The 27,556-nt window shown below is 60.8% G+C and overlaps 3 protein-coding genes and 1 pseudogene across 4 annotated transcripts; 2 read left to right on the top strand and 2 right to left on the bottom strand.

Moving 5' to 3' along the window:
* Nucleotides 1-909: 909 nt before the first annotated feature.
* MAX (MYC associated factor X) lies at nt 910-3,728 on the bottom strand (the record flags this gene model as incomplete). The annotated part of the gene is made up of 4 exons (XM_082000223.1): nt 3,634-3,728; nt 3,413-3,439; nt 2,023-2,130; nt 910-1,308 (listed from the first exon to the last, which is right to left on the bottom strand). Exons 1-4 carry the CDS (start codon nt 3,667-3,669, stop codon nt 910-912), a joined length of 570 nt encoding a protein of 189 aa, XP_081856349.1. The 5' UTR covers nt 3,670-3,728.
* A 597-nt stretch (nt 3,729-4,325) lies between these two features.
* Nucleotides 4,326-7,066, bottom strand: UNC93B1 (unc-93 homolog B1, TLR signaling regulator; the record flags this gene model as incomplete). Its single annotated transcript, XM_082000401.1, has 11 exons — nt 4,326-4,595; nt 4,719-4,837; nt 5,079-5,352; nt 5,432-5,614; nt 5,683-5,807; nt 5,903-5,996; nt 6,082-6,211; nt 6,277-6,438; nt 6,513-6,666; nt 6,762-6,903; nt 6,983-7,066. 11 exons carry the CDS (start codon nt 7,064-7,066, stop codon nt 4,326-4,328), a joined length of 1,737 nt encoding a protein of 578 aa, XP_081856527.1.
* A 2,261-nt stretch (nt 7,067-9,327) lies between these two features.
* On the top strand, nt 9,328-17,654 carry LOC309405518 (aldehyde dehydrogenase family 3 member B1-like; annotated as a pseudogene). The gene is made up of 11 exons: nt 9,328-9,526; nt 10,197-10,400; nt 10,806-10,968; nt 13,545-13,655; nt 13,815-13,935; nt 14,088-14,173; nt 14,420-14,501; nt 14,835-15,221; nt 15,303-15,469; nt 15,686-15,785; nt 17,461-17,654. The product of its transcript is annotated as an aldehyde dehydrogenase family 3 member B1-like (transcript).
* Nucleotides 17,655-18,641: 987 nt separating this feature from the next.
* On the top strand, nt 18,642-26,809 carry LOC309405453 (aldehyde dehydrogenase family 3 member B1-like; the record flags this gene model as incomplete). Its single annotated transcript, XM_082000222.1, has 10 exons — nt 18,642-18,763; nt 18,940-19,102; nt 22,907-23,017; nt 23,156-23,276; nt 23,399-23,484; nt 23,723-23,804; nt 24,144-24,530; nt 24,773-24,939; nt 25,130-25,229; nt 26,616-26,809. The coding sequence occupies 10 exons, from the start codon at nt 18,642-18,644 to the stop codon at nt 26,807-26,809; spliced, it is 1,533 nt and encodes a 510-aa protein (XP_081856348.1).
* Between the last annotated feature and the right edge of the window lie 747 nt (nt 26,810-27,556).

Below are 27,556 nucleotides of genomic sequence, written 5' to 3'. Positions count from 1 at the left end.
CACATAGCTGCCACCGCCTCCGTGCCACCCATGGTGGCCCTAGGGACGTGAGGCAGGAGGTGACACCGAGCTTGGGCTGTTTCCAGCCCCAGCCGGGAGCTGCCCTGGTGCCACCTCCAATCCCGCCCCAAAAACACGCAGCTATCATGGGGAAGGATAAAATAAGTTTGGGGTTTTTTTATTATTTATAGTCTTATAGTAAAGGGAAGCCTTAACTTGCAAGACAACTCTGGGCAGTATGTACAACATACCTTAGATCCATGGAATGAATGGCATCAAAATGGGGACGGGGTCACCTATGGGGCAGGGATGGAACACTAGAGTTCAGAAAATGCCACGGAGGTGGGGAGGGGCTGGGGAGGCATGGGGCACGAGGGAGGGAAGGAGGAGGGGGCAGGGTGCACACGCAGACCACCCAGCCCGGCCCCCTGGCTCTCCACGGGCGCTGGGGGCAGGTGGAATTGCACACGCAGAAAATAAATAGCGAGATCCCCAGCGCTTGCCGGGGGGCAGGCGCAGCTCCTCGCCAGGGTCTGGCCTTCTGGGGGGCACGGGGTGGGGCTGCCCGGCTCCTGCACAGCCTCACCCTTCAGCTCAGGACTGCCGTGGTCCCCGGGTATAAATAGAAATGCTCATATAAAATCAGAAGGGAGAGGGGAGAGGGGCTGGCTAGTTGTGGGCGGATGACGGGGACATCTCCTCACGGCCGCCGGCTCCCCCCAAGTCTGTCGGGCAGGCACTGCGAGGCCCTGCCTGGCCGGCTCCCCCCAGGGCCGTTGCGGTTAGAGCGGGGAAAGGGCCGGGGAGGGCTGGGAAGCTGCAGTCCGAGAGCCTCTACGAGAGAAGGGAGAGAGTCCTTACGCAGCCGGCAGGCAGGCAGCCGACAGCAGCGGAGGGCCGTGGAGGGGCCTAACTGGCCTCCATGCGCAGCTTCTTCCTGCTCTGCGGCTCGTCGGGCTCCGAGTCGGAGCTGGAGTCGGAGCCACCGTCGAAAGCGGAGATGGTGCTGCCCTTGGGGTTGGTGTAGAGGCTGTTGTCCGTCGAGGGGTAGTTGGCCTGCAGCTGGGCACTTGACCGGGCCTTCTCCAGGGCACGCACTGCAAGGCAGGGCCACCGCATCACCCCCGGGGCTCCGGCAGGCGTGCGTCCCCCCCAGCCCTGTCTCCCATGGGACCCCCGCTGACCTTGCTGCTCCAGGAGCGCGTTCTGCCGCTTGAGGTCGTCGATGTCCTGCTGGTGTGTGTGGTTTTTCCGACGCATGTACTGGATGTACTCTGTGGCTTTGTCCAGGATTTGGGCCCGGGATGCCTGTTGCAATAGTGGGAAAAGACAGAGGCGAGATAAAGACCTAGTCCGGGAGTCACCAACGGGATTCTGTCTGCCCCATCCCACCTGCAGTGCAGCAGAAAGGGTTTTGCCATTGTATTGCTGTGCCGACATCACCGGGTGAACCGAAGCCCAGCTCTCGTCCCCACTGGGAACCCCTGTGGTGGGGCAGAGCCTCACTGGCACTGGGAAGGGTCGTTTCTGGACCCTGCTGATGGTGCTCGGCTTTGGCTGACAGAGCCGGCCCCAGCCAAAACGTCCCCCACAGCGGCATCCCGAAACGAGAAGCCACTGTCGCACACGAGGCTGCCGACAGGTCCACTGCTGCCTGCACAGCCGCCAAGCAAAGCGCCACTATCCCTGGCTGGCAGAGCTGCCCTGCGGTCGAGCCCAGCAGATCCATCCGCACAAGGTAGATTCGTCCCCTCCGCCTTCCCAAAAAACCAGGTGGCACTGGAGGCCAGGTAGTGGGTAGCAAGTGGGCAGCTTGGGCCGGCAGCGAGTGGACAGGGCTGGGGGCCATGACCTGCACCCAGGAATGCCACTCGGCAGGCCCCGCAGGCGAGGAACTGCAGCTGAGCCCCGCTGCCATAGCTTCCCGTTGCTGCCATGGAAATCCCCACCCAGCCTTGGCACCGCGGGCCGGGTCCCCAGGTGAGCACATGGCCGGGCTCCCGCCGCGCTCCATAAACTCACCTTCTCTCCCTGGAGGGAAGGGACAGAGTCCCGCAGGCTGTGGAAGCTGTCCTTGATGTGGTCCCTGCGCTTGCGCTCCAGCGCGTTGTGATGAGCCCGTTTGTCGGCCTGACGGGAAAGGGAGAGGAGCCTGAGCAGCTGGCAAGGGGACGGCACCGCGGGGGAGACCCTGACCTGTTCCCCTCTCCTACAGGCTGGCAGGTGTTTTGGCAGTTTCCCCGCTTCGCCTGGCAGAGAAGCCATGACAGGAGGAGCCGGGCTGCTGACGTTCACCCAAAAACCCCGTGCTGGCAGCTCCTGGATGAGGTGCCCGGAGTCGGTGCATGAGCTCAGAGCCGAACCCCGAGCACCCTCGGCTGGGTGGCACAATGGCCGTGACACCTCCTGCTCCGCCGCGGCGGCAGCGTGAGGGCGTGGGAAAGAGGCGGTTCCCCTTGCTTTCGGTTTCCCCCGGCCTGTCGGAGCCCACGGGCAGCTTCCTGCTGCCGGGGCAGCCCTGAGCGCTGCCGGGGGGGCAGAGCTGGGGAGTGGGGGCCCAGCAGTACCCCAAGGGAGGGGAGCACCTCACAGCCCTCTGTCCTGCATCTCCCAGGACATGGCCCCCCCAGACAACCAGACACAGGCCCCCCTATCTGCCCTCTGCCAAGAAACACAACCCCACATACTCCCCCTGTATACACCCCCAAGATGTGGCCCCACACATCCCAGAGACAGTCCCCGCCAAGGGAGATGGCTCCACAAATGCCTCCACGAGACCCCACATGGCTGCCCCCAAAGGGCACAAACCCCATGCCTCCCCTCCTCCAAAAGAGATGCAGCCCCATATCCTCCCCAAGAAACACCCTATTCTCCCCCACAGGAGCCAGATACCCGCACTCCCCCTCCCCTAAAGAGTCCCAGCCCCACAGGTCCCCCCATCACACATCCTCCTTAAGCGACATGGCCTCACAGGTATACCTGGTGTCCCCCTAAGACCCAGCCCCACAGTTTCCCCCCCAAACACCCTCCCAAGAGTCTCCAAGCCCCACATATCACCCCCCAACCCCGACATATCACCCTCCAAACCCACGACCCCATGTCTGCCTCACCCAGAGCACCAAGCCCCACAGGTTTCCCCCCTGCAAAGGGACACAGACCCCACGGGCGTCAGCCCCTCCCCAAGAGCTCCAGCCCCACAGCTGCCCTCCTAAACACATGCCTCCCCCCCCCCCCGCCAAGAGACATGGCCCCAGAGGCAGGTGTGTCCCCCAAAACCCAGGACCACAGGTTTCCTCCCAGCCCCACAAGTCATCCCCCCAAACACGCCCCCCCGCACCCCCCGCGCGCGCAGGCGCGCCGCCCCCACCGCCCCTCTCGCCCCCACGTGTTCCCGGTACCGACAGCGACGTACCGCGGACTGAAACCTCGGCTGCTCCTCCTGAGGGGACCGGGCCGGCGGGAAGGAGGAAGAGGAAAGGAGGGTGTGGGGGGGGAGCACCGAGAAACGGGGCCGGGAAGGAGGGGAAGCAAAGAGAGAAACCAAGTGTTACCCCCCGCTGCCCCTTCCCCGACCCTGCGGGCACCGCGGGGGGGTGACGGGGGAGGGTGTCCCGGTGACGGGGGCCGACTCACGTCGCTCTCCACCTCGATGTCATCGTTATCGCTCATCGCTACCGGCCGGGTGAGCCGCGGGCCGCGCCGCCACAACAACAGCCCGCAGCGCGCATGCGCCGCCGGCGGCACACGTGATCGCTTACCCACCCCTCCTGCCTTACCCTCTTCGGCGCGGGGGATTGTGGGTGAAGGAGTCCGAGGAGGGAGGCGGGGCGGCGATTCCCTCCTAGGCGGGGAATACAGCTCCCGGCGTACGTCGCGCTCCCGCGCGACGCACGCCGGGAGCTGTAGTCCCTGCCCGGGGTAGTGCTGGTGCTTGCTTCCCCTCATGGAGGGCGGTGAGGACGCGACGACGGAGTATGGCGGCAGCGGGAGCGGAGGCGGTGTGGGGCAGAGCTTTTATTGAGCCGTAAAATAGGGGAGCAAAGAGGGGCCGGGCCAGCTTGGATGTGGCACTTCAGGGGGTGGCAGGGGGCTGTGGGCCTGGCCTGGGGGTCTGCGGGCTTGTTTGGGGGCTGCAGGCCTGGTTAGGGGGGCTGTGGGCCTGCTTGGAGGGGCTGCGGGCCTGCTTGGAGGGGCTGCATGCCTGGCCTGAGGAAGTTTGGGTCTGCTCAGGGGAGTTTAGGCAGCTCCAGGGAGGGCTGTGGACCCCTCCTTGGGTTCAGAGGGCAGGGGGAGTCACCACAGTGGTGGGGCAGGACAGGCTGTCTCTAACCCAGCTGGTCCCCATCATCTTTTGGCAGCTCGTCCTTGCTGGTGGCCTCCGCTGGGTGCTCGTCATTGTCATCCTTGCCACCATCGCCCTCCGAGCCAGTCTCATCTGAGTTGTCCTCCTCCAAGTAGCGGTAGCCGTGCATCTTGTGGCGAGGGCGGGGGATGCGGGGCAGGCGGTACGCCACATGCTGCGCCAGCTTGTGCTCCATCCAGAGGTAGGCCCCCACAGCCACCGCCAGCGTCAGCAGCATGATGGAGAGCTTGGCCTACAGGAGGGCAAAGCGGGGCATTGGTGTGGCACTGCAACCCCCCAGAGCCTGGCAGGCTCCGGAGGTGATGGAGCCAGCTGGGGGGCACTGTGGGGACGGCTGCCCACTGGCCACGCTTACCTTCATGGGCAGCCCTGACCACAGGTAGACAGTGAAGATCGCCAGGGCCTGCCACCAGTGGTAAATGGTGAAGACAAAATCTTGGCGCTCCTTGTCTTCGTACAGCATGCCCAGGAGGACTGCGCCGGAGGAGACCGGCTCTCAGCAGCCCCCTTCTGTGCCAGTGTCCCATCTCGGGACGTTGTTAGCAGGACCCAGCCGCAGTGGGTCTGTCCTACTCCTCATCTGGGGGTCCAAGGAGTTGGGGACCACCAGATTGCAGTGCCAGGGGACACAAGGAGAGGATGTGTCGGGGAGCTGGGGGCAACCTGGCTCTGCCAGCAGACAAGAGAGGCTGTCGGGGACCTTCCTCGTACTCACTGCTAATGCTGGTCTTGTTGAGGGCGCTCCCCGTGCCCCAGAGCACGGCTATGGCATAGAGCAGGGGCGCCTGGACCAGGTGCCGGGGCTCAGGTGCCCAGCAGAAGAGAGTCACCAGCAGGGCGGCGTGAACGAGGGCTCCAGCAAGCAGCGGGATCTGCCGCCGCAGGCGCAGCATGCAGAGGGCCAGGCTGGAGCAGGCCGAGGCAGAGAAGCCGTAGGCCATGAGGAGGTACGCCAGCTTCTCCAGCCCCAGGGCACAGACACCGTAGTTCTGCAGCGAGGACAGGCTTAGTGTCACCTAGCTGGGCTGTCCCTGCTCTGTCACCCCCCGACCCGTCTCCAGGCCCTACCAGGGAGAAGCCAGTGCAGACAAAGAGCACCTCGAAGCCGCTGTAGATGAACAAGGGGAAGAGGTGGCGCAGGCGGTAGTCCCGCATGTGCTTGAAGGGCAGCTGGAAGATGTTCCCCCAGCCGATGCTGCGCAGGTCTATCTCCTCCGTGGGCCGATACGCCGAGCCGCAGAGCACCAGGACCTGCCGCGTGGCCATGGGTGAGGCACTGCTGGCATCCTGTCCCGTCCTGTGCCCACCCTGGCACTCACCACCAGCATGGCGAGGAAGGCGGCCGCCATCAGGGCGCTCTCCACAATGATGAGGTTCACACTGCGGGGCAGGCTCTGCAGCACCGTCTTGTTGAAGCCAGGCAGCGTGCCGTGGCTCAGGGTCCCTGCCGGGGCGGCACACGCCACAGCTCAGCCCCAACCGTCCCTGTGCCACCACGCCATCCCACACCACCGTGCCGTCCTGCGCCCGCACGCTCACCGCAGTGCTTGACCCCGAAGAGTGTGTGATTGAGCTGGTAGAGGTAGTTGTTGAGGAAGAAGAGCGTGGGCATCTGAGCGCAGACGAAGCTCAGCTGCAAGACATATCGCAGGGGGAGCTCAGCGCTGGGCTGCCCAGTGCAGGCCCCTGCCCGTGCCGTGTGCCCTGCTGGTGCTCACGTGGAAGCAGGCGTAGAAGATGGTTTGGAAAATGATGATGTAGACATTGCAGGCGCCCCGTGGTGCCCGCTGCTGCTCCTGCACGTGCTCCTCCTTGTAGTTGACGTACTCGTAGTGCTTCTGGGCCATCCTGTGTGGCATGGTGAGTCAGCTGGCACCCCTGGCACCCCCCCGTCCACCCTCCCCACTACCTACCGTGTGATGTAGTTGCCCATGGAAGCCCAGAGGGGCACGATGGCCACCCCAATGGCCACCGCAGAGGGCACCAGCGTGTAGTAGCGCTCCCAGTAGTTGCTGGAGACGAAGAGGGCGTAGATCCCCACCGCCAGGAACATGGCCCACTTGGTGCCGAAAAACCTGCCAGGGCGAGGAGGGGGGACCATGGGCATCTGTGCCGGCATGCCGGCGGGGAGCGCAGGCAACGCCGTTACCTGATGAGAACGGGCGTATAGAGCAGTGCTGCGACGGGGGTGACGTTGATGCCCATCAGCACCTTGCGGTCGATGTCCTCCAGTTGTATGTTGCTGTACTTCACCTCCCGGTAGGTCTCGTCATAGTGCAGGATCAGCTGCATCTGCAGCAGGCCTGGGGGGGGTCCGGCGGCCGTCACCCCCTGCCCCGAGCCCCGCACACCCCCCACAGCACGGCAAGGGGGTCCCCGGGGAGTGGCAGGGCTGTACCCAGGTACACGCCATAGGTGAGTGTGCCAGCCAGGCTGGCAGCCAGCACATTCTTGACCACGCCGAGGCGCTTGCGGCGAAAGTACTTCTGTTCCTCCTCCTCCTCATTGTAGTCGGGGTGAGCACTCACAAAATCGTCCAGCTGCGGGTGACCCCAGCCATCAACCCTGGGGGCAGCCCCCGTGGGTCCTGGCCCCTGTGGGTCCACCCCCCAGCCTCACCTGCGCCTCCATCCCCTCGGCGCTCAGCTGGTCACCCGCCACCGTCTTGGCCGCATCCTGGTAGTAGCTGGGGTCTTTCTCCATTGCTGCTTCTGGGGGGGAGCCTGGGTGGTGTCTGGGGTGGGGGGACCCTGTTGGCACCCCCAAGCCCTCCACCCATGTGTCTTGTACCCTCAGAGCTGTGCTCCTGGGCCCAGGACCCCCAGCCCCTGCATTCAGCACCTTGCACCCTGCACCTCTGCACCCATGTGCGCTGCACCCCAGCATCCCCAGACCTTGCACCCTGCACCCCCCGACCCTGCACCCCAGCCCGGTGCTCCCGGTGCCGCCCGGGGCGGGGCCGGCGCCGCTTCCTCATTCGGACGGGGCGGGCGGGACGGGGGCGTTTAAAGGGGCCGCTCCCGCACCCCGCAAGGACCCCGCACCCCACCTGTCCCGCACCCCCCAGCTCTGCTCCCGGCCCTCCTGCGCTGCCACCGCCTCCGGCCCGCACCCCCAGCGCCCCCCCCCCGCGCCCGTCCTCAGCACCCTGACACCCCCCCCCACACCCCTGCATAGCACCTATCACACCCCAACCTGCACAGCACCCTGACCCCCCTGCCCAGCACCATCGCCCCCCCTCGCACAGCACCCTGACCCCCCTGCCCAGCACCATCACCCCCCTCTCGCACAGCACCCATCCCAGCCCGCATAGCCCCCATTCTGCCCCCTGCACAGCACCCCGCTCCCCAGCACCCGCGTCTCCCCCCTCCAGCACCCCCACCACTCCCACCAGGCCCTGGTGTGGGTGCTGCCTGCTCGGGGTGGCCTGTGGCGCTGGGTGCCTGCCCTGCCCTGGGCCCTGCCGCTCTCGCTTCCCCTTCCCGTCCCGGCTGATGTGGTAGGGTGCCCGAGCGGGGGGACACCCCAGTTTGGGGAGGCAGTGGGGCATACGCCTGCCCTCGTGTCACCCAAAACCTGGGGCTGGGAGGGCACCCGGGCACGTGGTGATGCCGGGGTGCCCACGGCCATGCTGTGCCGGTGCCCCGGGACAGGGTGGGGAGACCTCTGGGCAGGGCGGAGAGGGTGAAATCTCCGTCACGGGGAGCTGGGGCAGGATCCGGCCCAGCCGGTAGCGGGGGATTCTTGACATGTGGTGGAGGAGCAGCCAGCGCCACGTGGGGAGGGTGCTGTGGCCGTGGCTCCCACGGGACATGGTGGGGGACAGCTCCGGGAAGGGCCATGGCAGTGGTGCAGTATGCAGCCCCGGGGGCTGCCAGGGAGCAACACCCGCCCCGAGGCCTTCCTTGCCCCGGGAAAGAGCAAGAGGAGCCACCCCGGGGCATGGGGGGCAAAGGGCCCTTCCTGGGGGTGTGGGTCCGCAGCCCGAAAGCCGAGCGATGGTGGGCAGGGAGGCAGGCTGTGGCTGCAACCCCCGCAGCGTGTCCCTCCGGGGCCGATTTGGGTCCCCAGCTCCATGCAAGCCCCGGGCCTGCGGCCGCCTCTGCACAGGCTGAGCCGGTTCCCTGGTTTTCCCCATCCCCAGGGGCTGTTCGGAGCATGTCCTCCCTGGGCATGTCCCAAATTGGGGTGGGGGACCCTGGTACCCTGCACGAGCCCATTCTGGGTACTGATCCACTGCTGTCCCTTGCGGGTCTCTCCAGCAGACATGTGGCATCTTCCGTGGAGGCAGGGGCTGCTCGAGGGTGGCTGTGCCCCCCTCGAAGCTGGGGCTGGCTCCTGGGGTTGCCCCGGGCATCATGGCCAAGCTCACAGCGCCAAATTGGGGTGCTGCCAGAAGGGAAAACCATTCTCCCTTCCCTGGGGGGCTGCTGCGGGTCCCTGGGGAGCATGGCCATGGGGCTGAGCCTGGGGCGCGGTGGTGGGGCGCGTGGGGCAGGGCTGTTGCCCTTCCTGTTTACGAAGCGGGGTAATTAGTGCTGGGCAGGGGAACGGGCATGCGGGGAGCCGGCGTCGGTGGAGTTGAGGCGAGGGCTGCGGTGCCGGGCGGGAGGAACCGGTGCCGGCGGGCAGGGCTGGGCGTGGGTGAGCTGGGGGCTCAGCCAGCCAGCACTGGGGTGGGAGTGGGCAGCCCTATGGACAGACAGGGGACCTGTGGGGTCTCCGTGGGTCAGGGTGGCCCTGGGGAGCAGGGTGAAGTGTGTCTGTGGAGTCCCTGTGGGTCAGGGTGGTTCCAGAGAGCAAGGTAAGGGGTGTCTATGGGATCCCTGTGGGTCAGGGTGGCCCAGGGGAGCAGGGTGAGGGGTGTCTGTGAGGTGCCAGTGGGTCAAGGTTCATGGTGGTGGTTTGGTGGCCATGGAAGTTCCCCAGTGCCACCATCCCATGGGGGAGGTCCCATCCCATCCCATCCCTGTCCCCATTGCCAGCCCCATGGAGGCGGGGTGCTATCTCCCCACTGCCAGCCCCATGGAGGCGGGGCACAGTCCTGCCCACCCCTGGCCATGGGGCCCAGCCACTGGCCCCACAGCATTTAGGAGGGGCACCCCGAGCCTCAGCAGTGCCAGCCCGGCCTCGCGCTCCTCTCTCCACCACTCAGCCTCCCAGGTAGGCACCTGGGGGCCCCAGGGACCAGACCCCCCTTGGCAGCACTTGGCTGGCCCCACAGCTGGGCTTCCCTGGCTCCACACAGGTGGAGGCTGTGGGGCACCAGCCATCCTGCTGGGTGGGTTCCCACAAGGAAGGGTGGGTGCATTGGGCAGGAATATGGGGCGGGGGCGGGGAACTGCGGCTCTGCCCCGCAGCTCTGGGCATGTCTTCGTGTGCTGGTGGAGCAATGCTGTGCCCAAAGGTGGGCTGGGCTGCGGCAGTACCGGTGCTGGCTCACACAGCCCCACACTGGGGTCCCTGGGGCTCTCGGGGGTCAGCCCGGGATGCTGCCCCACACCGGGGTCCCTGAGGTCCCTGCAGAGTGACCCCACACCAACAGGGCAGCCCGGGCAGGTCCGTGGCTGGTGGCTGTCCCGGAGCGTGGGGAGGGCCCGGGAATCCCAGGCATCCCCCGCTGGGCGCACCGGGGCCTCCGGCAGCCGTGCCGGGCTGAGTCACCCCGCGGCCGGGACAGCCCCGAGCTCCAAGCCACCCTTCAAAGGTGCCGTGGGCAGCCCCAGCTGGCTCGGGGGACGGGTGTCTCGCTGCAGGGTGACTCCTCTCGGGACCGAGCCAGCATCTCCAGTGCTTCCAGCTCTGACATAACCCACCCCGTGTCTCTCCCCAGGGTGACCACGCTCTCTGCGGAGACCGGCAGCTCCTTTCCCCAGCTCAGCATGCACCAGCCCCTCGAGCTGCCCGGGCAGCAGCCCCCGGGCTATGGCAAGTGCAGCCCCATGGGCAGCGATGCCGGGAAAGCCACCGGGTGCAGTGCAGGCAGCGGGGGCAGCGGAGGCATCGGGAAGGGGCCAGTGGTCTGCAGTGCTGTGTGGTGAGAGTGAGGGGCTGGGGGCATGTGGCTGGGGGCAGAAGGGAGACAGAATGGTTGGGGTGAGGTGGGCAGGGGGTGCTGTGGAGGTGCTGGGGTCCCCAGTTGGGTGCTGGGGGACAAGTTTGGGGTCTGTGGGCCACCCATACACGGGTGTGGCCCGAGGGACGAGACAAAGGACGGTTGTGAATGGTGCTGTGCAAGGGGAACAAGGAACCTTTGCTCCCAGTAGCAAAGGGAAGACCCAGGTGTCCAGGCTTCCTGCCCTCTCCCCGGGGTCTCTGGAGGTTCAGTTTGGTGCTGGTCTGGGATGAAGCGGAGCAGGGCCAATGTGGAGCTCCTCTTCCTCATCACCTGGAGCACGAAGGGCTGGGCTGGGGCTGGGATCTGACACCCCTGTCCCCACAGCGCTAACCCCTACGCGGGTCTGGTGAGCCACCTGCGGGCAGCCTGGCTCTCGGGGAAGACGCGGCCCATGGAGTACCGCGTGGCGCAGCTGGAGGCCCTGGGACGCTTCTTGGATGAGAAGAAGCAGGACATCCTGGAGGCCACCGCCTTGGACATGGGCAAGGTGAGAGGCGGCCGGGTGTTGGCCACCTGGGTCACATCTTCGGAGCTCTGCATAACCCCTTGTCTGGGTGTTGCATCTTCCTGGGTGCAGGTGCGGAGCTCTCGGCATTGGGGGTCCCCTCGTTGGCGTCCTGCATCCCCCCTTGATGTGGTCCAGGTGCCTGCAGAGCTCTCCACAGCCGGGGTTAGCCACAGCACACAGAGTGACCACGCAGCCGGGTCACTAACCCCGTCCCCAGCGCACTTAAACCAGGCAAAGCCCTCGCTAGCTGATGCGAGGTGGGAACCTCAGCGTTACCGAGCTTCCCCCACCGCATCCGCCCCACACGTTGAGTCCGTGGTAGCTTCACGTGACCTCTGCAGTGGGTGATGTCCTGGAGTGCTCCTCATCAGCCTGGTCGCACCTGGGGTTACTGGTGTGGTGCAATGTGCTGGCTTTGTGCGTTCCTCCCAGGGCTGCTCAGGGTTGGGCTGGCTCACCGGCCTCGCAGGGACTGGTTTTGCTGGCACAGTGCTGAGCCGTGCGGTGACACAGGTGGGGACCTGGATGTGGCTCTGGGTATTATGGCACGCTGGGAGCTCCTGGATGGTCTGTCAAGGAAGCAGAAGCAACCCCACCATGGCTGTGTCTAGCAGTCTCAGCTCATCTCTTCTCTGTCTGGTTGCTTCAGGACTCTATTCTCCCCCTTTTTTCCTTCCTGACGTGTGCTGCAGCCCAACAGACCACCACACGTTGTGGTCACGTGGCATTAGGAAACGTTTTCAGAGGGATGGTTTGCCCTGGTGCAACATAACTGGTCTTATCTGGTAGTGGTAGCACTTGGACCCAAAGGACTTGTGTCTGTGGGCATATCAGTGCAGCAGCCGTGCCCTCAGACACGGGTTTCAACATCCTGACATCTCCCCAGGCTTTTAATTGCCTTGTTTGTTTGAGGTGAGGGCCTTCTCCTTCAGCCAGGGGTTGATAGGCATTAGCACTTGAAGTGCGTCCTTCATCTCTCCTAATTGTATGTAATTAGAGCCGGTTGTCTAGTAATATGCTTGTTATGCAGTCGGGCCTTCATAGTTAGATGGGCAATTCATCTGGTCTTGCGTATCTGAGGTGGGTACCTCACCTCCAGGGCTGCCGGTTTCTCTCCACTGATGACTGAAGGAACTTGGATGACCTCAGACTTAATGTCCTATCTTACAACCTCCGTGACCCATCGAAACCTTTAATGGCTCATCTTCACCAGCAATTTCCTCACCCTCCTAGTGATGCAACTATCAGCCTGGGCTAAGAGTGGCCCCGTTGCTTCACTGGACATCCGATGTGCCTGCTGAGCCCTCACGTCTAGGAGCAGCTTGGCCTGCTGGTGGCGGCATGTGTCCAGGTGCTTGAGTGGTGTTGGGGACCTGAAGGTCTCTTCAGTGGGGCTTGGTGGTGGAGCATGAGAGTTTGCTGCCTGGGAGTCAGCAACCAAACTTTCCAACCCCAAAGTGGTGTTTTGCTGCAGCCATGGAGGAAGGCTCCTACTCAGTGATGCCTTTGGGTTGGAGGAGTCCGAAGGATGTTGCGGTGGAAGGTGTCAGCTGGGCCCACCACGCTTTGCTTCTGTGAAATGCTGTTTCACAGCGCAGGAGCTTTGCTCCTCCTGCTCTCCAGGGCAAAGGAGGGGCTTTACCAAGCCTGCTGAGTTACCTTCTCCTATGTTCACACCTCTCCTGCAATAATGGTCCTGAGTTGTGCTTCATGGCTGTGGTTACAGCAGCAGAGAGGAGCCACCATGTGCAGGAAATGCCTCGGCAGTCCCTGCGATCCTGGCTGTAATGTCCTGCCACCACTCCCGAGTCACTGTCCATTTAGTCATTGCCTGTTGGGATGGTCTATCTTGGAGAAACCTGCTGGGTTTGTTTAATTCCCTGACTAGGGCATCTGACCTGACCCGCCTTTCCCAGCCGCATGCCGGCTCAGTGCAGGAGCCCCAGGAGCTACGGGGGTTTCTGCCTGGGACAGGAGTCTGGTGGCATTCAGCTGAGCTCCATCACGAGGTGTTTAATTAAGCAGTTGCTCTTCTTTGCATTTCTCTTTGAACAAAGCAAGGTCTTAAGTTCAGCTTTCGTGCATGGGCTATGGGAGGGACCTCAGGGCTTTGCTTCCAGCTCATGTGCCCAAGCAGTAGGGATGCAAACGCACCAGTGCAAGAGCACTGTCCCATCCCAGGTCAGCTGCCCCTGACATTGGTACCAGCTTTTCTGGAGCTCTTGGAGCTCCCCTGACATTGCTTGGTCCCCCCTTGGGTTGTGACTCTGTTGCCAGGTGAGCAGTTCACAGATGCTGAGCTCAAGAGGCTGTTAAATATTGTGAAGACGTTAAATATTGCTTTTTTCCTCTGGCCAAATACCTATTTTCATAAAATTTCAGGGACAGTGATATCTCCCAGGGGTTGCAGGAGGTGATAGCAGCTTCTCCTTAATAGCTTCTACTTCATAGCTTCTCAAGCTCTTCATGGGCAGAAGAGGGGAGAGATGTCTACTGCGGATGGGGAGGAGATGGGGTCGGTGTTGGGGTGATGCTTATGTGATGTCTGTCTCCAGCCATCCTTTGAGGCTTACTTCACCGAGATCCTCCTGTGCAAGAATGAGCTCAACAACACCCTGAACAACCTGTCCCACTGGATGAAGGACGAGCACGTGGACAAGAATCTGGTAAGGCAGAAGCTCTGGGCTGACCTGGGAAGGGAAGAGGGGGAGCTGAGTTGTTGGTGGCGAGGGGCCGGGCGGGCTGGGGAGGGCAGCACTGCGCGCTGGGCCGAGGCAGGGCAGGAGGCGGTGGGAACGGCACTGAGATCGCGGCCTTTCTCACAGGTGACGCAGCTGGACTCAGCCTTCATCCGCAAGGACCCGTACGGGGTGGTGCTCATCATCGCGCCCTGGAACTACCCCATCCACCTCTTCCTGGTGCCTCTCATCGGGGCCATCGCTGCCGGTGAGCCGAACCTGTCTGCTGGCCCAGAGGATCCAGGCAGTGCCGGGCACCGGCGAGGGGGTCTGGCTGGGGGCCTCATCCCCCAGCTGGGGTGCCAGAAGGGCTGGCTGTCACCATGCCACTGCTCTGATGGCCTGTTGATATCTCCCCAGGTAACTGTGTCATTGTCAAACCCTCGGAGACAACCAAGAACACTGAGAGACTTGTTGCTGAAATGCTGACTTGCTACCTGGACAATGTAAGAAGCTCTCCCTGTCCCTGTCCTTGTCCCTGGCCCTGGCCCTGGCCCAGGGCCATGGTGTTCCCAGCCCTGCCTGGCACACACCAGTGCCACACCATCCCCAGTCTCAGGCGCTGCCGTGCCTCCTTCCTCCATGCTCAGCTGGCGTCCACACACCCAGCAGCTCAAGATGCTGTTGATGGGGATGGACAGAGCAGTTCAGGGAGATGCTGACAGCGCAGGACCCTTCTTCTTGTGTTGCAGGACTGCTTTGCTGTGGTGACCGCTGGCGTGCAGGAGACCACCAGATTGCTGGAGAACAAGTTCGACTACATCTTCTTCACCGGTACGTCCCAAGATCTGAGCTCTGCCCGGTTTCTTGTGCATTGAAGAAGAGGGATTCCCTCTGGGCACCCTGCTGTGGCTTACCCTGCCCATCAACGTGAGACAGTGGGCAGCCTGCCTGCAAACAGGACCCCTTTCTTGCCCTCTAGGAAGGCAGGGCTTGTGTTGGAGATCTGCTGTCAGGATCTGTTGGAGGATCTGGGCTGTGTGTGTCTGAGGGTCTCGTGGGACTTGGTGCGTTTCCCCTGGACCTGGCTCCCCAGAGCGCCGTGTCCCACAGCTGTGCCATAGCTGCTGGGATCCTCACTGTGATGCATCTCTTCCCTGCCCACAGGCAGCCCCTCCGTGGGGAGGATCATAATGACAGCCGCTGCCAAGCACCTGACGCCCGTGACGCTGGAGCTGGGGGGCAAGAACCCCTGCTACGTGTCCGACATCTGCGATGTGCAGAACGTGGCCCGGCGGGTGGCCTGGGGCCGCTTCTTCAATGCGGGGCAGACCTGTATCGCTCCTGACTACGTGCTGTGCAGTGTGGAGATGCAGGAGAAGCTGATGCCCGCCCTGCGTGAGGCCATCACTGAGTTTTTTGGCTCCAACCCCCAGGAATCCCCTGACTTTGGCCGCATTGTGGGGGACAAGCAGTTCCGCCGCATCCGGGCGCTGCTGTGCAGTGGGCGTGTGGCCATCGGAGGACAGACGGACGAGAAGGAGCGCTACATCGGTGAGGGCACGGGGCCTGGGGCTTATGGGACCACCCATGCCTGTGCACTGAGTGACACATTGCCATAAACCTTCTCCACAGCTCCCACGGTGCTGGCGGATGTGCTGCCCTCTGATCCTGCTATGCAGGAGGAGATCTTCGGGCCTATCCTGCCCATCGTTGTTGTGGCCAACATGGATGAAGCCATTGACTTTATCAATGCGCGGCCATCGCCGTTGGCCATCTATGCCTTCTCCTGTGATAGCAAGGTGTGTACGGTCCAGACCAGAAAGGAGGGTGAGGGAAATGGGGCAGCAGGCCTAGTGCCCACCTCACCAAGGCCCCATGGCATGCTCTGGAAGGGTCTTTGGAGCCCAGCTGCTCTGGGCACACCGGGCTGATGGATGAGTTGGGTGATGTTTGACAAGCGCTGCCTGTGGACCCCAGGTGCAAGACCCCCATCCAGCTCTCTGCTTCCCTCTCAGGTGGTGAACCAGGTGCTGGAGCGGACAAGCAGCGGTGGCTTCTGCGGCAACGACACCCTGATGCACGTGACGTTGACCTCGCTGCCCTTTGGTGGGATTGGTAGGTCCAAATCCCCCAACCTGCCTGCCCCTGGCCAATGGGAGCCAGGTGTGATCCTACCCATGGTGCCTGAGCCATGCTGGCCATGGTGAGGAAGGGTCTTAGGAGAGATGGGGCACCCAGGCCTGGGCCCCAGGTCCCAAGGGCTTAGTGGAGCCTGGCAGTCTGTAAGGAAATCCTACCAGACAGGACCCCATTAGAAGCCTTTTGCTTCACTGCATGAGGGCTGAGCTCTCGGGCTTTGCAGCCCCGTCTCTGCTGAACACGTGTGGAGCACTGTGAGGTTTCTTCTCTCCATGTTGGCCGTTCCAAGCACAGTGTTCCCTGAGTACGTGCAAATGCTTCACATAAATGGCAGGGAAATCTGTACCACTTGATTATTTCCCTGGTATTTGTCAGCATCCTGGGCACTGTGAGTGAATTTTGTGCCAGTGCTGGGTTCCTGCCTTGCTCAGGATTACCTGGGAGCTCCTCAAGTGCTGCCCCCTTTGGTCTATCTGTCACTCTGCTCCTCGTCTGGGAGCACATCCGAGGCGTTGTGCTTCTTGGGTAGGTGAGGTTCCTCCTGCAGACAGCGTGGTGCTGGATAGGAGCCCTTAACGTCACTCTGGAGTAGGCTTGTACATTCATTTTGCCTTTTAGGACTAGATAGTAGGAAGAAAACGCTTATAAATGTCTGGGGAACCTGCTTATGGTAACCTGGAGATCCTACTCAGCCAAGAGGAAGAGTTTCTGCTCTCCAGGGGCAACAACAATTGCTTTCTCAGGTGAAAAGTGAGGTCTGCTCAGCCCTGGTTTAGCATTGTCCAGGGAAGAGCACAGGAATACAAGAAGCCTCTGACGGTGTTTCCCCAGAATACTTTCCTAATCTCCTGGTCTCTTCCCAGAATATTCTCTGGGGAAAATACCTCAGTTTTATGCTGCCCATGCTCAGCATTTCTGTCAGGGCTGGCAGCTGATTCAGACATAATAGGACACCACAACAGCCAAGCACAATTAATGCCTCGCCTGACTGTGGCTCAGGGAACAATTTTTGGTGGTTCCCATACCGTAACTTATCTTTATGGAAATGATTCAGACAAACTGCCTCAAATTATCAGGTGAAGCCATTTTATAGCAGGCTGGCCATGTAAAGGGTCTGAAGTCATTGGGGTGAGATGGCATTTGCCAATGCTTCCACAGCAGCTCGGATGTGAAGTCATTGGGCTATTAACCACAATGTGCAACCTCAGGCTTAAACTAGCCACAGGAATCAGGAGAACCAGTGCTGCCAATGTGGTTCCAATTTTTAAGAGCTCCAGGAAGAAGCTGGCCTTCATAGGGGCCACGCTGGTACCTCCTAACCATGGGTAGATATGGTAGAGCACCGTAGAGGTTCTAGAGGGAAATCGAACCTCCTAGATCCAGCAAAGCTTATGTAGATAAAAGTAGGCCAGTAAAAAGATGCGCTTGGACCTCCAAAGAGTGGTGACCTGCAGAAGGATTTGCTGGTCTGAGCAACCATTGGGCTGGAAAAGGCACTGGGAAGGGTGATGGCTCCTCCACCATGTCTTCGTTGCCCAGCAGCAGGAGCATTTGCGTGAGAAAAACCTGTAAAGTTTCCGTGTGCTGTTGATGCTCCTGGTGGGCAGAGTAGAGTCCAGTAACGAGTTTGGACCTGTACTGTGTGTTGCAGGAAACAGCGGCTTGGGGAAATACCACGGCAAGTTCACCTTTGACACCTTCACCCGCCACCGCGGCTGCCTGCACCGCAACATGGGCCTGGAGGCCCTCAACGCCCTGCGCTACCCGCCCTACAGCCAGCAGAAGCTGGGGATGTTGACAGCCACCTTCGAGATCAAGCGCAAGGGCATGTGCACCCTGCTCTGAGGGCTGCCCCGCGCTGCTCACGGACTGGGGGGGACGACTTCTGGCTGGGTCCCCCTGGGGAGCAAAACCACCCTCCCTGGGAGGCTGGTATCCTCCTCCCTCCTTGGCATCCATCCCCTCTTCCCTTGCTACATCCTTTGCCCAGTGCATATTGGATGGCGGGGACGGACATCTCCTCCTGCACGCTCGCTCCTCCCCAGCTGCCTCTGCTCCGGACCGTTTGCCAGGACGCATCTGAAACAGCAAAAAGTTCTTTTTCTCACCTTGTACTTCTCTTCCCAGCAGAGAAATGGTCCCCACAAGGCTGAGGACCAGCAGTTAACCCCATCTCCTGTTAGACAGATCTTTCCTTCTGGATGAACCCTGCTCTCGCTCCTGTCAGTGCCGGCTGTTGCTTTTTCCTCCGTGTAACCCTGCCTGTAGTAAAGACTTTGCATTGAGCTCTCCTGCCTGGCCTTGCCTTGTGCCTCTCTCACCTGGCTGGGGGCTGCTGGACAGGAATCTGGCAGCTGAGCCCTGGGGGGTGGGTGCCCAGACCCCCAGTGTCCCCGTCCATCACACTGACACCCTCAGCCACACCATCGCAGCCCGTTGGGGTTGTGTCCACCTCCGGCACCCAGTGCCCGGTGGCTGCCTGGCAGCGAGGTGCGCCGGGCTGGATCTGGGGTGCGTTTTGCATCCTGAGTGGTTTGGGCTGGAGCGGAGCCAGCGGTGACGTGTGGTAGGGCGGGCAGCCAAGGGGCAGTGCAGGAAGCCGGCAGGCTCCCTCCTCGGGGGGAGAGGGCTGTAGCGGGGACTGGAGTGGGTGGCTGCCTGCACCCTGCCAGCTCCAGAGCTCAGCAGGGTCCTGGCTGCGGTGCCAGGGTGCTGGCCAAGCTCCCCAAGGCCACCTCCTTTGGGTAAGGCATCCCGTTAGCTGGAGTGGGGAACCCGTGGTTTGCAGCCCAACCGGCACAAGCAGTTGCAGCCTGCCCAGCCCGTGGGACCATGGAGACAGGCGGCACCTTCCCGCAGCCCGGCATGCAGCAGCCCCCAGCCAGTGGGGCCGGGAAAACCCCTGAGGATGATGGCAGTGGTGGGAAGGGGAGTGTGGATGATGGTGCCATGAGGTAAGAGCGTGTGGCCAGGACAGAGGGGAGGCAGGAGGGGCCTGGATGCTCTGCCTTCTCCCCAGGGCTCCTGCCTGGTGCTGGGCTGGGGCGATGTGGAGCTCCTCTCTCTCATCACTGGGAGCATGAGGGGCTGGGATGCGGACGGGGTCCCTCTGACACCCCTGTCCCCACAGCGCTAACCCCTACGCGGGTCTGGTGAGCCACCTGCGGGCAGCCTGGCTCTCGGGGAAGACGCGGCCCATGGAGTACCGCGTGGCGCAGCTGGAGGCCCTGGGACGTTTCTTGGATGAGAAGAAGCAGGACATCCTGGAGGCCACCGCCTTGGACATGGGCAAGGTGAGAGGGGGCCGGGAACTGGGGGACCCCGTGGCTGCGGAAGCCGAGGGGCCGCCCACAGCCCTGCCGTTGCACAGAGGGGTGATGTGATGCCCCAGCAGAACTTCCCCCCCAGTGCTCCCTCCCGGTGCTGGGCGCTGCCCTGGGAGCCAGGGGATATGGGTGGAGGCAGCGAAGGGGAGACCGAGCCAGGGCTCACCCCTGCCCCCAGGGTGGACGGAGCGGGGCTGCGGGGAGCGTCCGGACATAACTAGAGATGCCCAAACCCACCAGCCTCAGTTTACCTCTTTTCTGGGCAGGTCCATCCCCAACTCCTGTCACCCTTCTGTGTGCTCCCTGCCTTGGGCTTTCCACCACCCGTCATGCTCTCCCCTCCCTCGGTGCTCACCCAGGCTGCAGCTCTCAGAGCCCAGACCCCCCGGCTTTGCATTGTCCCCTGCCTCTTTGCTCCTTCCCTCCCACCAATGTCATGGTCACCAAGGACAGAGGCAGACCCGTCCCCTGTGTCTCCCTAAGTCCTCAAAGAGCTCCGGCCCCCCCAGCCCAACAGTTCCCCCTTTGGTATAGCTCATTCGCCCGCAGCCAGAGCCTCGTGCACCACGCAGGGCTCATCATCTGTTGTTCTCCGTCCTAGTTCACAACTTCCCCTTGGACACCCTCCCCATCCTTACCGCAGTCTGGATCGATGGGATCTGCATCATTTTTCCTATTTTTAAGCAGCCAGCTCTTGTGCTGAGAGGGGACCCAGAGTAATGTGTAATGCCCGATCTCATTAGGGAAGTTGTGCTGCGTTTCACCCCCTTTTCCCATTTGCTTCTTCACCATTCATGCTTCTCCCTTCCCCATCTGCGTTGGGAAGCCTCCAACTCGGGGTTTGGGAAGTGCTGCCCACACGCAGCACCGCTGGCCCTGACTCGATCCTGGGCAAGATGTTCCCTCAGTAGAGGGAAATGGGACCACCGTCCCCTCCCTGCCCGGCGGTGAGCGTCCCCGGTCAGGTCTGGCTGGTGCGGTGCTTGCGGCTCGTGTGGTGCCCAGGGCTGTGGCTGGTGTTTGTGTGAAGGTCTTGTCCACCCAACCTTCAGCACGAGCGAAGCGAAACGGCAGTGGCTGACAACACTCCCACCAAGGGATAAATCTGAGATGGAAAAAACCTGCCCATGAACCCAAGACAGTGTAATGCCACTGGGGGTTAAAATTTGGGATTTAACAACTTGGTTAGTACAATTATTAACTATTTCACAGGAATACAGTCATGAATTTTATTTTTTTTAATCACATGGTTTCTCCTGCATCTGCCAGGGAAACCAAGCCGGGGGTGGTGGCATGTTGCTGGGGGTTATCCCCAAGCCACAGGCAATAGCAATGGCTTAGTGAACCCCCACAGCTTATACACGGACATGAGGATGATGCACTGAGTGAGATCAAAGGTCTGTCCAGCCCAGGCTCACTGAAGGATGCTCAGAAACAGGGCAAATACACACGATACTTCCAAATATTTTTGGAAGCCAGCAGGGCTGCCTCCTGTCCACAGTGAGAGCCCTGTGCGTGCTCCACAGTGGCTGCCATGGCACTGGGCAGCACCAGCCACCCGGCAATGCGAGCTGCCCCCGAGGCCACAACCCCCGTGAAAGGAAAAACGAGATACCCCAACGTCTACTGCGGCTCCTTTACCAAGAGAGCGATTTGTGCTGTCACATGCAGGAGTCAGAGCACCCTTCTGCCTGTGGTTCCTCTAGCTTCTTCTCGGGGGACACGCTGGACACCTCCTGCAATACCCTCCCTGTTTGCTGGGTCTCTGCTGCTTCTTTCTTCTGCTCCACAATGAGGTACCAGGCTTGGTCTTTTTTGGTCTCCGTCTTGGAAAGGCCTGTGGGGGGTTCTGCTCCTGCTTGGGCTGCATCCCCTGACACAAGCCCAACCACTTCAGCCCACCCCAGACACCGCTCGCCCGAACGCCCACCGCAGCGGGCTGACAGCTATCGTGAGTGTCAGTCGTGCTTCCTCATCTGCCTGAGGTTCCCTTTTCCTCGGAAGAGACATCCAGCCTGTGGGTCTGCTCATGCTGTCTGCTTTCTCTCTCTCTGGAAGGGAAGCCCAGCTTCTTCCTTGATCTTGCTTCTACTACTGATGTCATGCTGAGCCACGTGCCTGCCTTTGCCCTTCGGGGTCCCTCTCTGCATGACCATCCCTCCATCTGCCCTGCTGAGGACAACCTCTGGAAGCCTTTGCTTCCTGCTCTCCCTCCTTCCCTGGCTCAGTGGTGGATCTCCTCCCCGCTTTCTCAGCTCACTCTGCCAAAAAAACCTGCACAAACAGGCTCCAAAATCTGAATATTCCTTTTTTTCCCCATACTTCCTCCCAAATCTTGACACCTGGGTGGTGGATATCCCCCAGGACTGGCTGGTTTTACCCTTTGAACCTGCCACTTCCCCACTAGGCAGCATCCACCTCACCTTCTGCCATAGCCCCGGGTAAGAAGAAACCCAACTGTAGGACAAAGATTGAGGCGTCCACTGTTGATCGAAGGTGAGGAGCTGCGGGCAGAGCTGGACCTCAGCACCGGTGGTGCTATTCCCACACCGGTGACACACAAACGGTGGGAAAGTCAAAGCCAGCTGAAGGGTGGTGGTGGCAAGATTTGTACCCAGATCTCTTCTGAGTTTTACTTTATTAGGTTAAATCCCTAAAGACCCTTATCCAAGCTTCTCTCTGGCAGGCCCTGAAAAAAATAGCCCGTCCTGCTGGAGTCCATCAACTTGTTTCACTGGGTATGAAAACACACGTGATTGATAGAAAAAGGAACTTGGGATGATGCTCTTGTCTCCAGGCCAACAGAACTCAATAGCCAGGTGTTGTGGTTTAGCCCCAGCCGGCAACTAAGCCCCACGCAGCCGCTCGCTCACTCCCCACCTCCCCCAGTGGGACAGGGGAGAGAATTGGGAAAACACTCGTGGGTTGAGACAAAAACAGTTTAATAGGACAGCAAGAGAGAAGGAAATAACAATGGTAACAACAATAATAATACCAACAAAGGAATGTACAAGAACAAGTGATGCCCAATACAGCGATTGCTCACCACACGGCGATCGATAGCCTGTCCCGAGCAGTGATTCCAGCCCCCCGGCCAACTCCAGTTTATGTACTGGGCATGACGTCGTATGGTAGGGAATATCTCTTTGGCCAGCCTGGGTCAGCTGTCCTGGCTGTGTCCCCTCCCAGCTCCCCATGCACCCCCAGCCTGCTCGCTGGCAGCCCAGCACGAGAAGCTGGACTGTCCCTGACTACTTCGCAACAGCTCAAAACATCAGCACGTTATCAACATTTTCTCATCCCAAATCCAAAGCACAGCCTCACACTAGCTTCTGTGAAGAAAACCAGCTCTATCCTGGTTGAAACCAGGACATCAACCCAGCCCTTTCTTCCCCAAAATGCTACCACTGCCTTCACAGACCCCTCTCTCCTTCCCAAATATTTGATTTTCCTGAACCTTGACTGAGGTCTCAGCAGGAGAAGCCCTGTCACAGGCAGGTTACTGCCAACAGGACAGGCCCAGTGGTATCGCAACGGGATTTTGGAGCTCACCAAACCTTGATGCTGCCGATGGGGTGGGGCTCACCCCCTCGCCGTGGCGGGCTGTGCCATGCAGCTTGGGGGTGAGAACAAAGTGCGCACCCACCATGGGACATGAGAGGCTTGAGTCCCCAAATCCTGGGTAAAAAAACACATGCAGGGTAGGGATAAGATCTGTTGCTGTGCTGCAGCACGTGCAGAGGTGATGTGTAGGGTGCTCTGCATCCCCAGCCGCCCTTTGAAGCCGAATTGTCCGAGATCCTCCTCTGCAAGAATGAGCTCCACGAGGCCCTGAACAACCTGTCCTGCTGGGTGAAGGACCAGCACGTGGACAGGAATCTGGTAAGCCGGAAAAGGAGGGAGAGGATGGGGGAAGGACACACCTGGGCAGAGCTGGGTGAGATGCTGGCATGGAGATGGTGGTGCAGGTTGGGACCCGTCTTGAAACAAAACACTCGTGACATGGTGGGTGTCCTGCAGGTGATGCAGCTGGACTCGGCCTTCATCCGCAAGGACCCGTACGGGGTGGTGCTCATCATCGCACCGTGGAACTGCCCCATCTCCTGCCTCCTGGGGCCCCTCATTGGAGCCGTTGCTGCCGGTGAGCCGAACCTGTCTGCTGGTGCCGGGCGCTGGTGAGGGCACCTTGTCCCCCAGATGAGGTGCCAGAATGGCTGGCTGTCACCATGTCACTGCTCTGACACCCTGTCCATCTCCCCCCAGGTAACTGTGTCATCCTCAAACCCTCGGAGGTGACTAAGAACACCGAGAGACTCACGGCTGAAGTGCTGCCCAGCTACCTGGACGAGGTAAGAAGCTCTCCCTGTCTCATGGCTGGGGTGTTCCCACCCCCTGCACACACAGAGCTGTGCCCTGTGCCCTCCTGGCACTGCGCCTGCCTGGCACACACCAGCACCACACCATCCCCAGTGATGGGCGCTGTTGTACCTCCTTCCTCCACGCTCAGCCGGCGTCCACACGCCCAGCAGCCCAGGATGCTGTTGGTGGGGATGGGGACAGTGCTGGACCCTTACTCTTATGTGGCAGGACTGCTTTGCCCTGGTGACCGCTGGTGTGCAGGAGACCACCAGACTGCTGGAGAACAAATTTGACTACATCTTCTACACTGGTATGTCCCAAGGGCCAGAGCTGAGCCCTGCCTGGTTTCTTGTGCCCATCCACGTGAAGGGCAGGGCTCATTGTGCTGGGGATCCAAGGTCAGCATCTGGTGGAGGATCTGCCACCAATGTGTCTGAGGATCTGGTGGCCATAACCGGGTTTTGTAATAGCTGAGCTGGGAGGTGCCACGGAGAGGGTGCTGGAGGTGAGGGCTCAGCCGCGTGCTGCACACTGTGGCAGGGGCAAGACAGGAGTGGGACTTGACATGTCTTCCCCGGCCCTGGCTCTTTATAAGGCTAATGCCACGGGTTGGGATGCTCACTGTGATGCATCTTTTCCTGGCCTTTAGGCAGCCCCTCCGTGGGGAGGATCGTGATGGCAGCCGCTGCCAAGCACTTGACGCCCGTGATGCTGGAGCTGGGGGGCAAGAACCCCTGCTACGTGTCCGACATCTGCGATGTGCAGAACGTGGCCCGGCGGGTGGCCTGGGGCCGCTTCTTCAACGCGGGGCAGACCTGTGTGGCACCCGACTACGTGCTGTGCAGCGCTGAGATGCGGGAGAAGCTGGTGCCTGCTCTGCGTAAGGCCATCACTGATTTTTATGGCTCCAACCCTCGGGTGTCCCCCGACTTCGCCCGCATCGTTGGGGACACGCACTTCCAGCGGGTGCAAGCGCTGCTGCGCAGCGGGCGTGTGGTCATCGGAGGACAGGTGGACGAGAAGGAGCGCTACATTGGTGAGGGTTTGAACTTCACATCAGTCTTCGTCCTTGCATGGAGTGGACTTGGATTTTGGAGAGGGTCTCATAACTAGAGGGAAGGTTCTAGATGGAAGTGATATTTAGGGAAGGTTTGCATGAGAATCGGGGAGGTTGGCAAGGCATCCTATCTTAGAGAAGTTTGGGTTTTGGGGAAAGGACTGAGGTGTCATCTCCAACTTCTGTGTATAGCTGATGTCTTCATGTTTCTTTCTCTGCAGCTCCCACAGTGCTGGTGGACTTGCAGCCCTCTGATCCTGTCATGCAGGAGGAGATCTTCGGCCCCATCTTGTCCATCATCACTGTGGCCAACATGGATGAAGCCATTGATTTTATCAATAGCCGTGAGCGGCCACTGGTTGTGTATGCCTTCTCCTCCGATGACAAGGTATAGCGTACAGGCTGTGTGAAGCCAGGTCTACACTTGTCCCATGCTCCTTGGCAGGTGTATTCAGCCATGTTCATGCTCCAAGAATTTTCTTTAGAGAAGACAGCCCTGGTTTTGGGGGAAGGATTGCAGCTGGAGGTGCGGGAACAGGGTGCAAGACCCCCATCCAGCTTCTCTGCTTCCCTCCCAGGTGGTGAACCAGGTGCTGGAGCGGACAAGCAGCGGTGGCTTCTGTGGCAACGACACCTTGATGCACGTAATGTTGACCTCGCTGCCCTTTGGTGGAATTGGTAGGTCCAAATCCCCCAACCTGCCTGCCCCTGGCCAACAGGAGCCAGGTGTGATCCTACCCATGGTGCCTGAGCCATGCTGGTCATGGTGAGGAAGGGTCTCAGGAGAGACGGGGCACCCAGGCCTGGGCCCCAGGTCCCAAGGGCTCAGTGGAGCCTGGCAGTCTGTAGGGAAATCCTTCTGCACCAGACAGGACCCCATTAGAAGCCCTTTGCTTCACTGCATGAGGGCTGAGCTCTCGGGCTTTGCAGCCCCGTCTCTGCTGAACACGTGTGGAGCACTGTGAGGTTTCTTCTCTCCATGTTGGCCATTCCAAGCACAGTGTTCCCTGAGTACATGGAAAAGTCTTGTTTAAAAGGTAGGGAATTTTGAATGTGACCACCACAGAAACATCTGTAGACCTTCCTGTCCTCATCCAGTGCCTCTGTAGGGTGCCGGTAGCCAGCCTGTCACACCCATGCCACTGCTGTGCTACCCTTTTCCTCTGCAGGAGAAAACTTGGGAATTGTCACATATCCAGTTTTCAGGAACTCAGAATTTCAGTTTTTCATGGATCTCCATTTTGGACTCTGGGTCTGAAGACAGTACAATTTCCAATGAAACCCCAAATGTACACATACTCCTTGAAAGACCTCAAAGGAACTAAGGGGTTCCTCTAAGAGGGTGACACGGCCGACAGCCCAGCTGAAGTGCCTCTACACCAATGCACGCAGCACAGGCAACAAACAGCAGGAGCTAGAAGCCACCGTGCTGCTAGAAAGCTACCACATGGTTGCCATTACTGAAACTTGGTGGGACAAATCCCACGACTAGGGTGCAGCTATCGATGCCTACAGGCTGTTCAGAACGGGTGAGGAAGGAAGGGCAGAGGCTTTGTCCTCTACATCAAGAAATGAATAGAGTGCAAAGAGCTGTCTCTGAGGAATGGCCACGAGCAGGCTGAAAGCTTATGGGTAAGAATCAGAGACCGAGGCAACAAAGGGAACCTTGTGGTTGGTGTCTACTACAGGCTGCCCGATCACAGCGAGCCTACTGATGAAGCCTTCCCACTCCAGCTACAGGAAACATTGCGCTCGCAGGCTCTCGTCCTGCTGGGGGACCCTCCATTTGGGTGTCCAGCCAGGCCACCTCCATGGTCCTCTTTAGATCGCTTTCCGGGGAAGCTTGGCCATGGCCAGCCCTCCTCGCCAACCTTGGTGTTAGAAAGCAGCTGGATGAGAATGTCATGCCATCCACGGGTGGAAGCGGTCTCCATCACCGGCACCTCCTCCATGCTGCCCTTGAGAGGGGAGCTGGGAGCTTACTTTTAGGCTCATTGGCACAAACAGCGGGTGGGTGATGGCCAGACCCAGCCGCTAACTGGGGACTTGTGCTGTGCGTTGCAGGAAACAGCGGCCTGGGGATGTACCACGGCAAGTTCACCTTCGATACCTTCACCCACCACCGCGGCTGCCTGCAGCGCAACATGGGCCAGGAGGCCCTCAACACCCTGCGCTACCCGCCCTACAGCCAGCAGAAGCTGGGGATTGTCCGGGCTGCCTCCGAGGTGAAGCGCAAGGGTGCCTGCACCTTGCTCTGAGGCTCCCCTGCTGCCGCCATGATGTCTCCTGCCACCAGTCTCACGGTCCTGGTGGCCATGTGCAATGAAGCGTGTTTCTCTGCAACCGGTGGCCTCTGGTGTGCTTCCCTTCTGCATCCCTGCCTGCCCCTGCCTGCTCACCCACTGCCTCCATGGCAAGCCACAAATCGGGGCATGGGATGGAGCTGCTGGCCAAGAGGAGGGAGAGAACTGGGGACAGGTGGGGCCAGCAGCCCAGTGGGGCAGAAGGTAGGGGCAGGGCTCCACAGGGAGTGCCCGTGCCTCACGCAGGCCCAACAGCACCGCCCCGCTCCCCCCACAGCACCCTTGCTGGCTCTATGGGTTCCCACTACACCAGATGCCAACAGCCTCCTGCTCTATCGCCACTGGCCCCACTGCGGCTGAGGGGGCTGAAGGGCTGGTGGGGTGCTCTGTGGTAATGCCGGTGGTCACCTCCTGCCGCCCCATACCCCCCGTTGGGGACTCTCCCCAGAGAAGGTCACAGAATCATCGAATAGTTTGGGTTGGAACAGACCTGTCAAGGCCATCTAGTCCAATCCCCTCCCATGACCAGGAACATCTTCAACCAGAGCAGGTTGCTCAGAGCCCCGACCAACCTGACCTGGGATGTCTCCAGGGATGGGGCATCAACCACCTCTCTGGGCAACTTGGGCCAGGGTTTCACCACCCTCAGTGTGAAAAATTTCTTCCTTAGATCTAGTTTGAATCTCACATCTTTTAGTTTAA

Source organism: Phaethon aethereus (assembly GCF_964289735.1).
Source record: "Phaethon aethereus genome assembly, chromosome: 5".
NCBI classification, from domain to species: domain Eukaryota; kingdom Metazoa; phylum Chordata; class Aves; order Phaethontiformes; family Phaethontidae; genus Phaethon; species Phaethon aethereus.
This window is presented reverse-complemented; position numbering and strand designations above follow the sequence as displayed.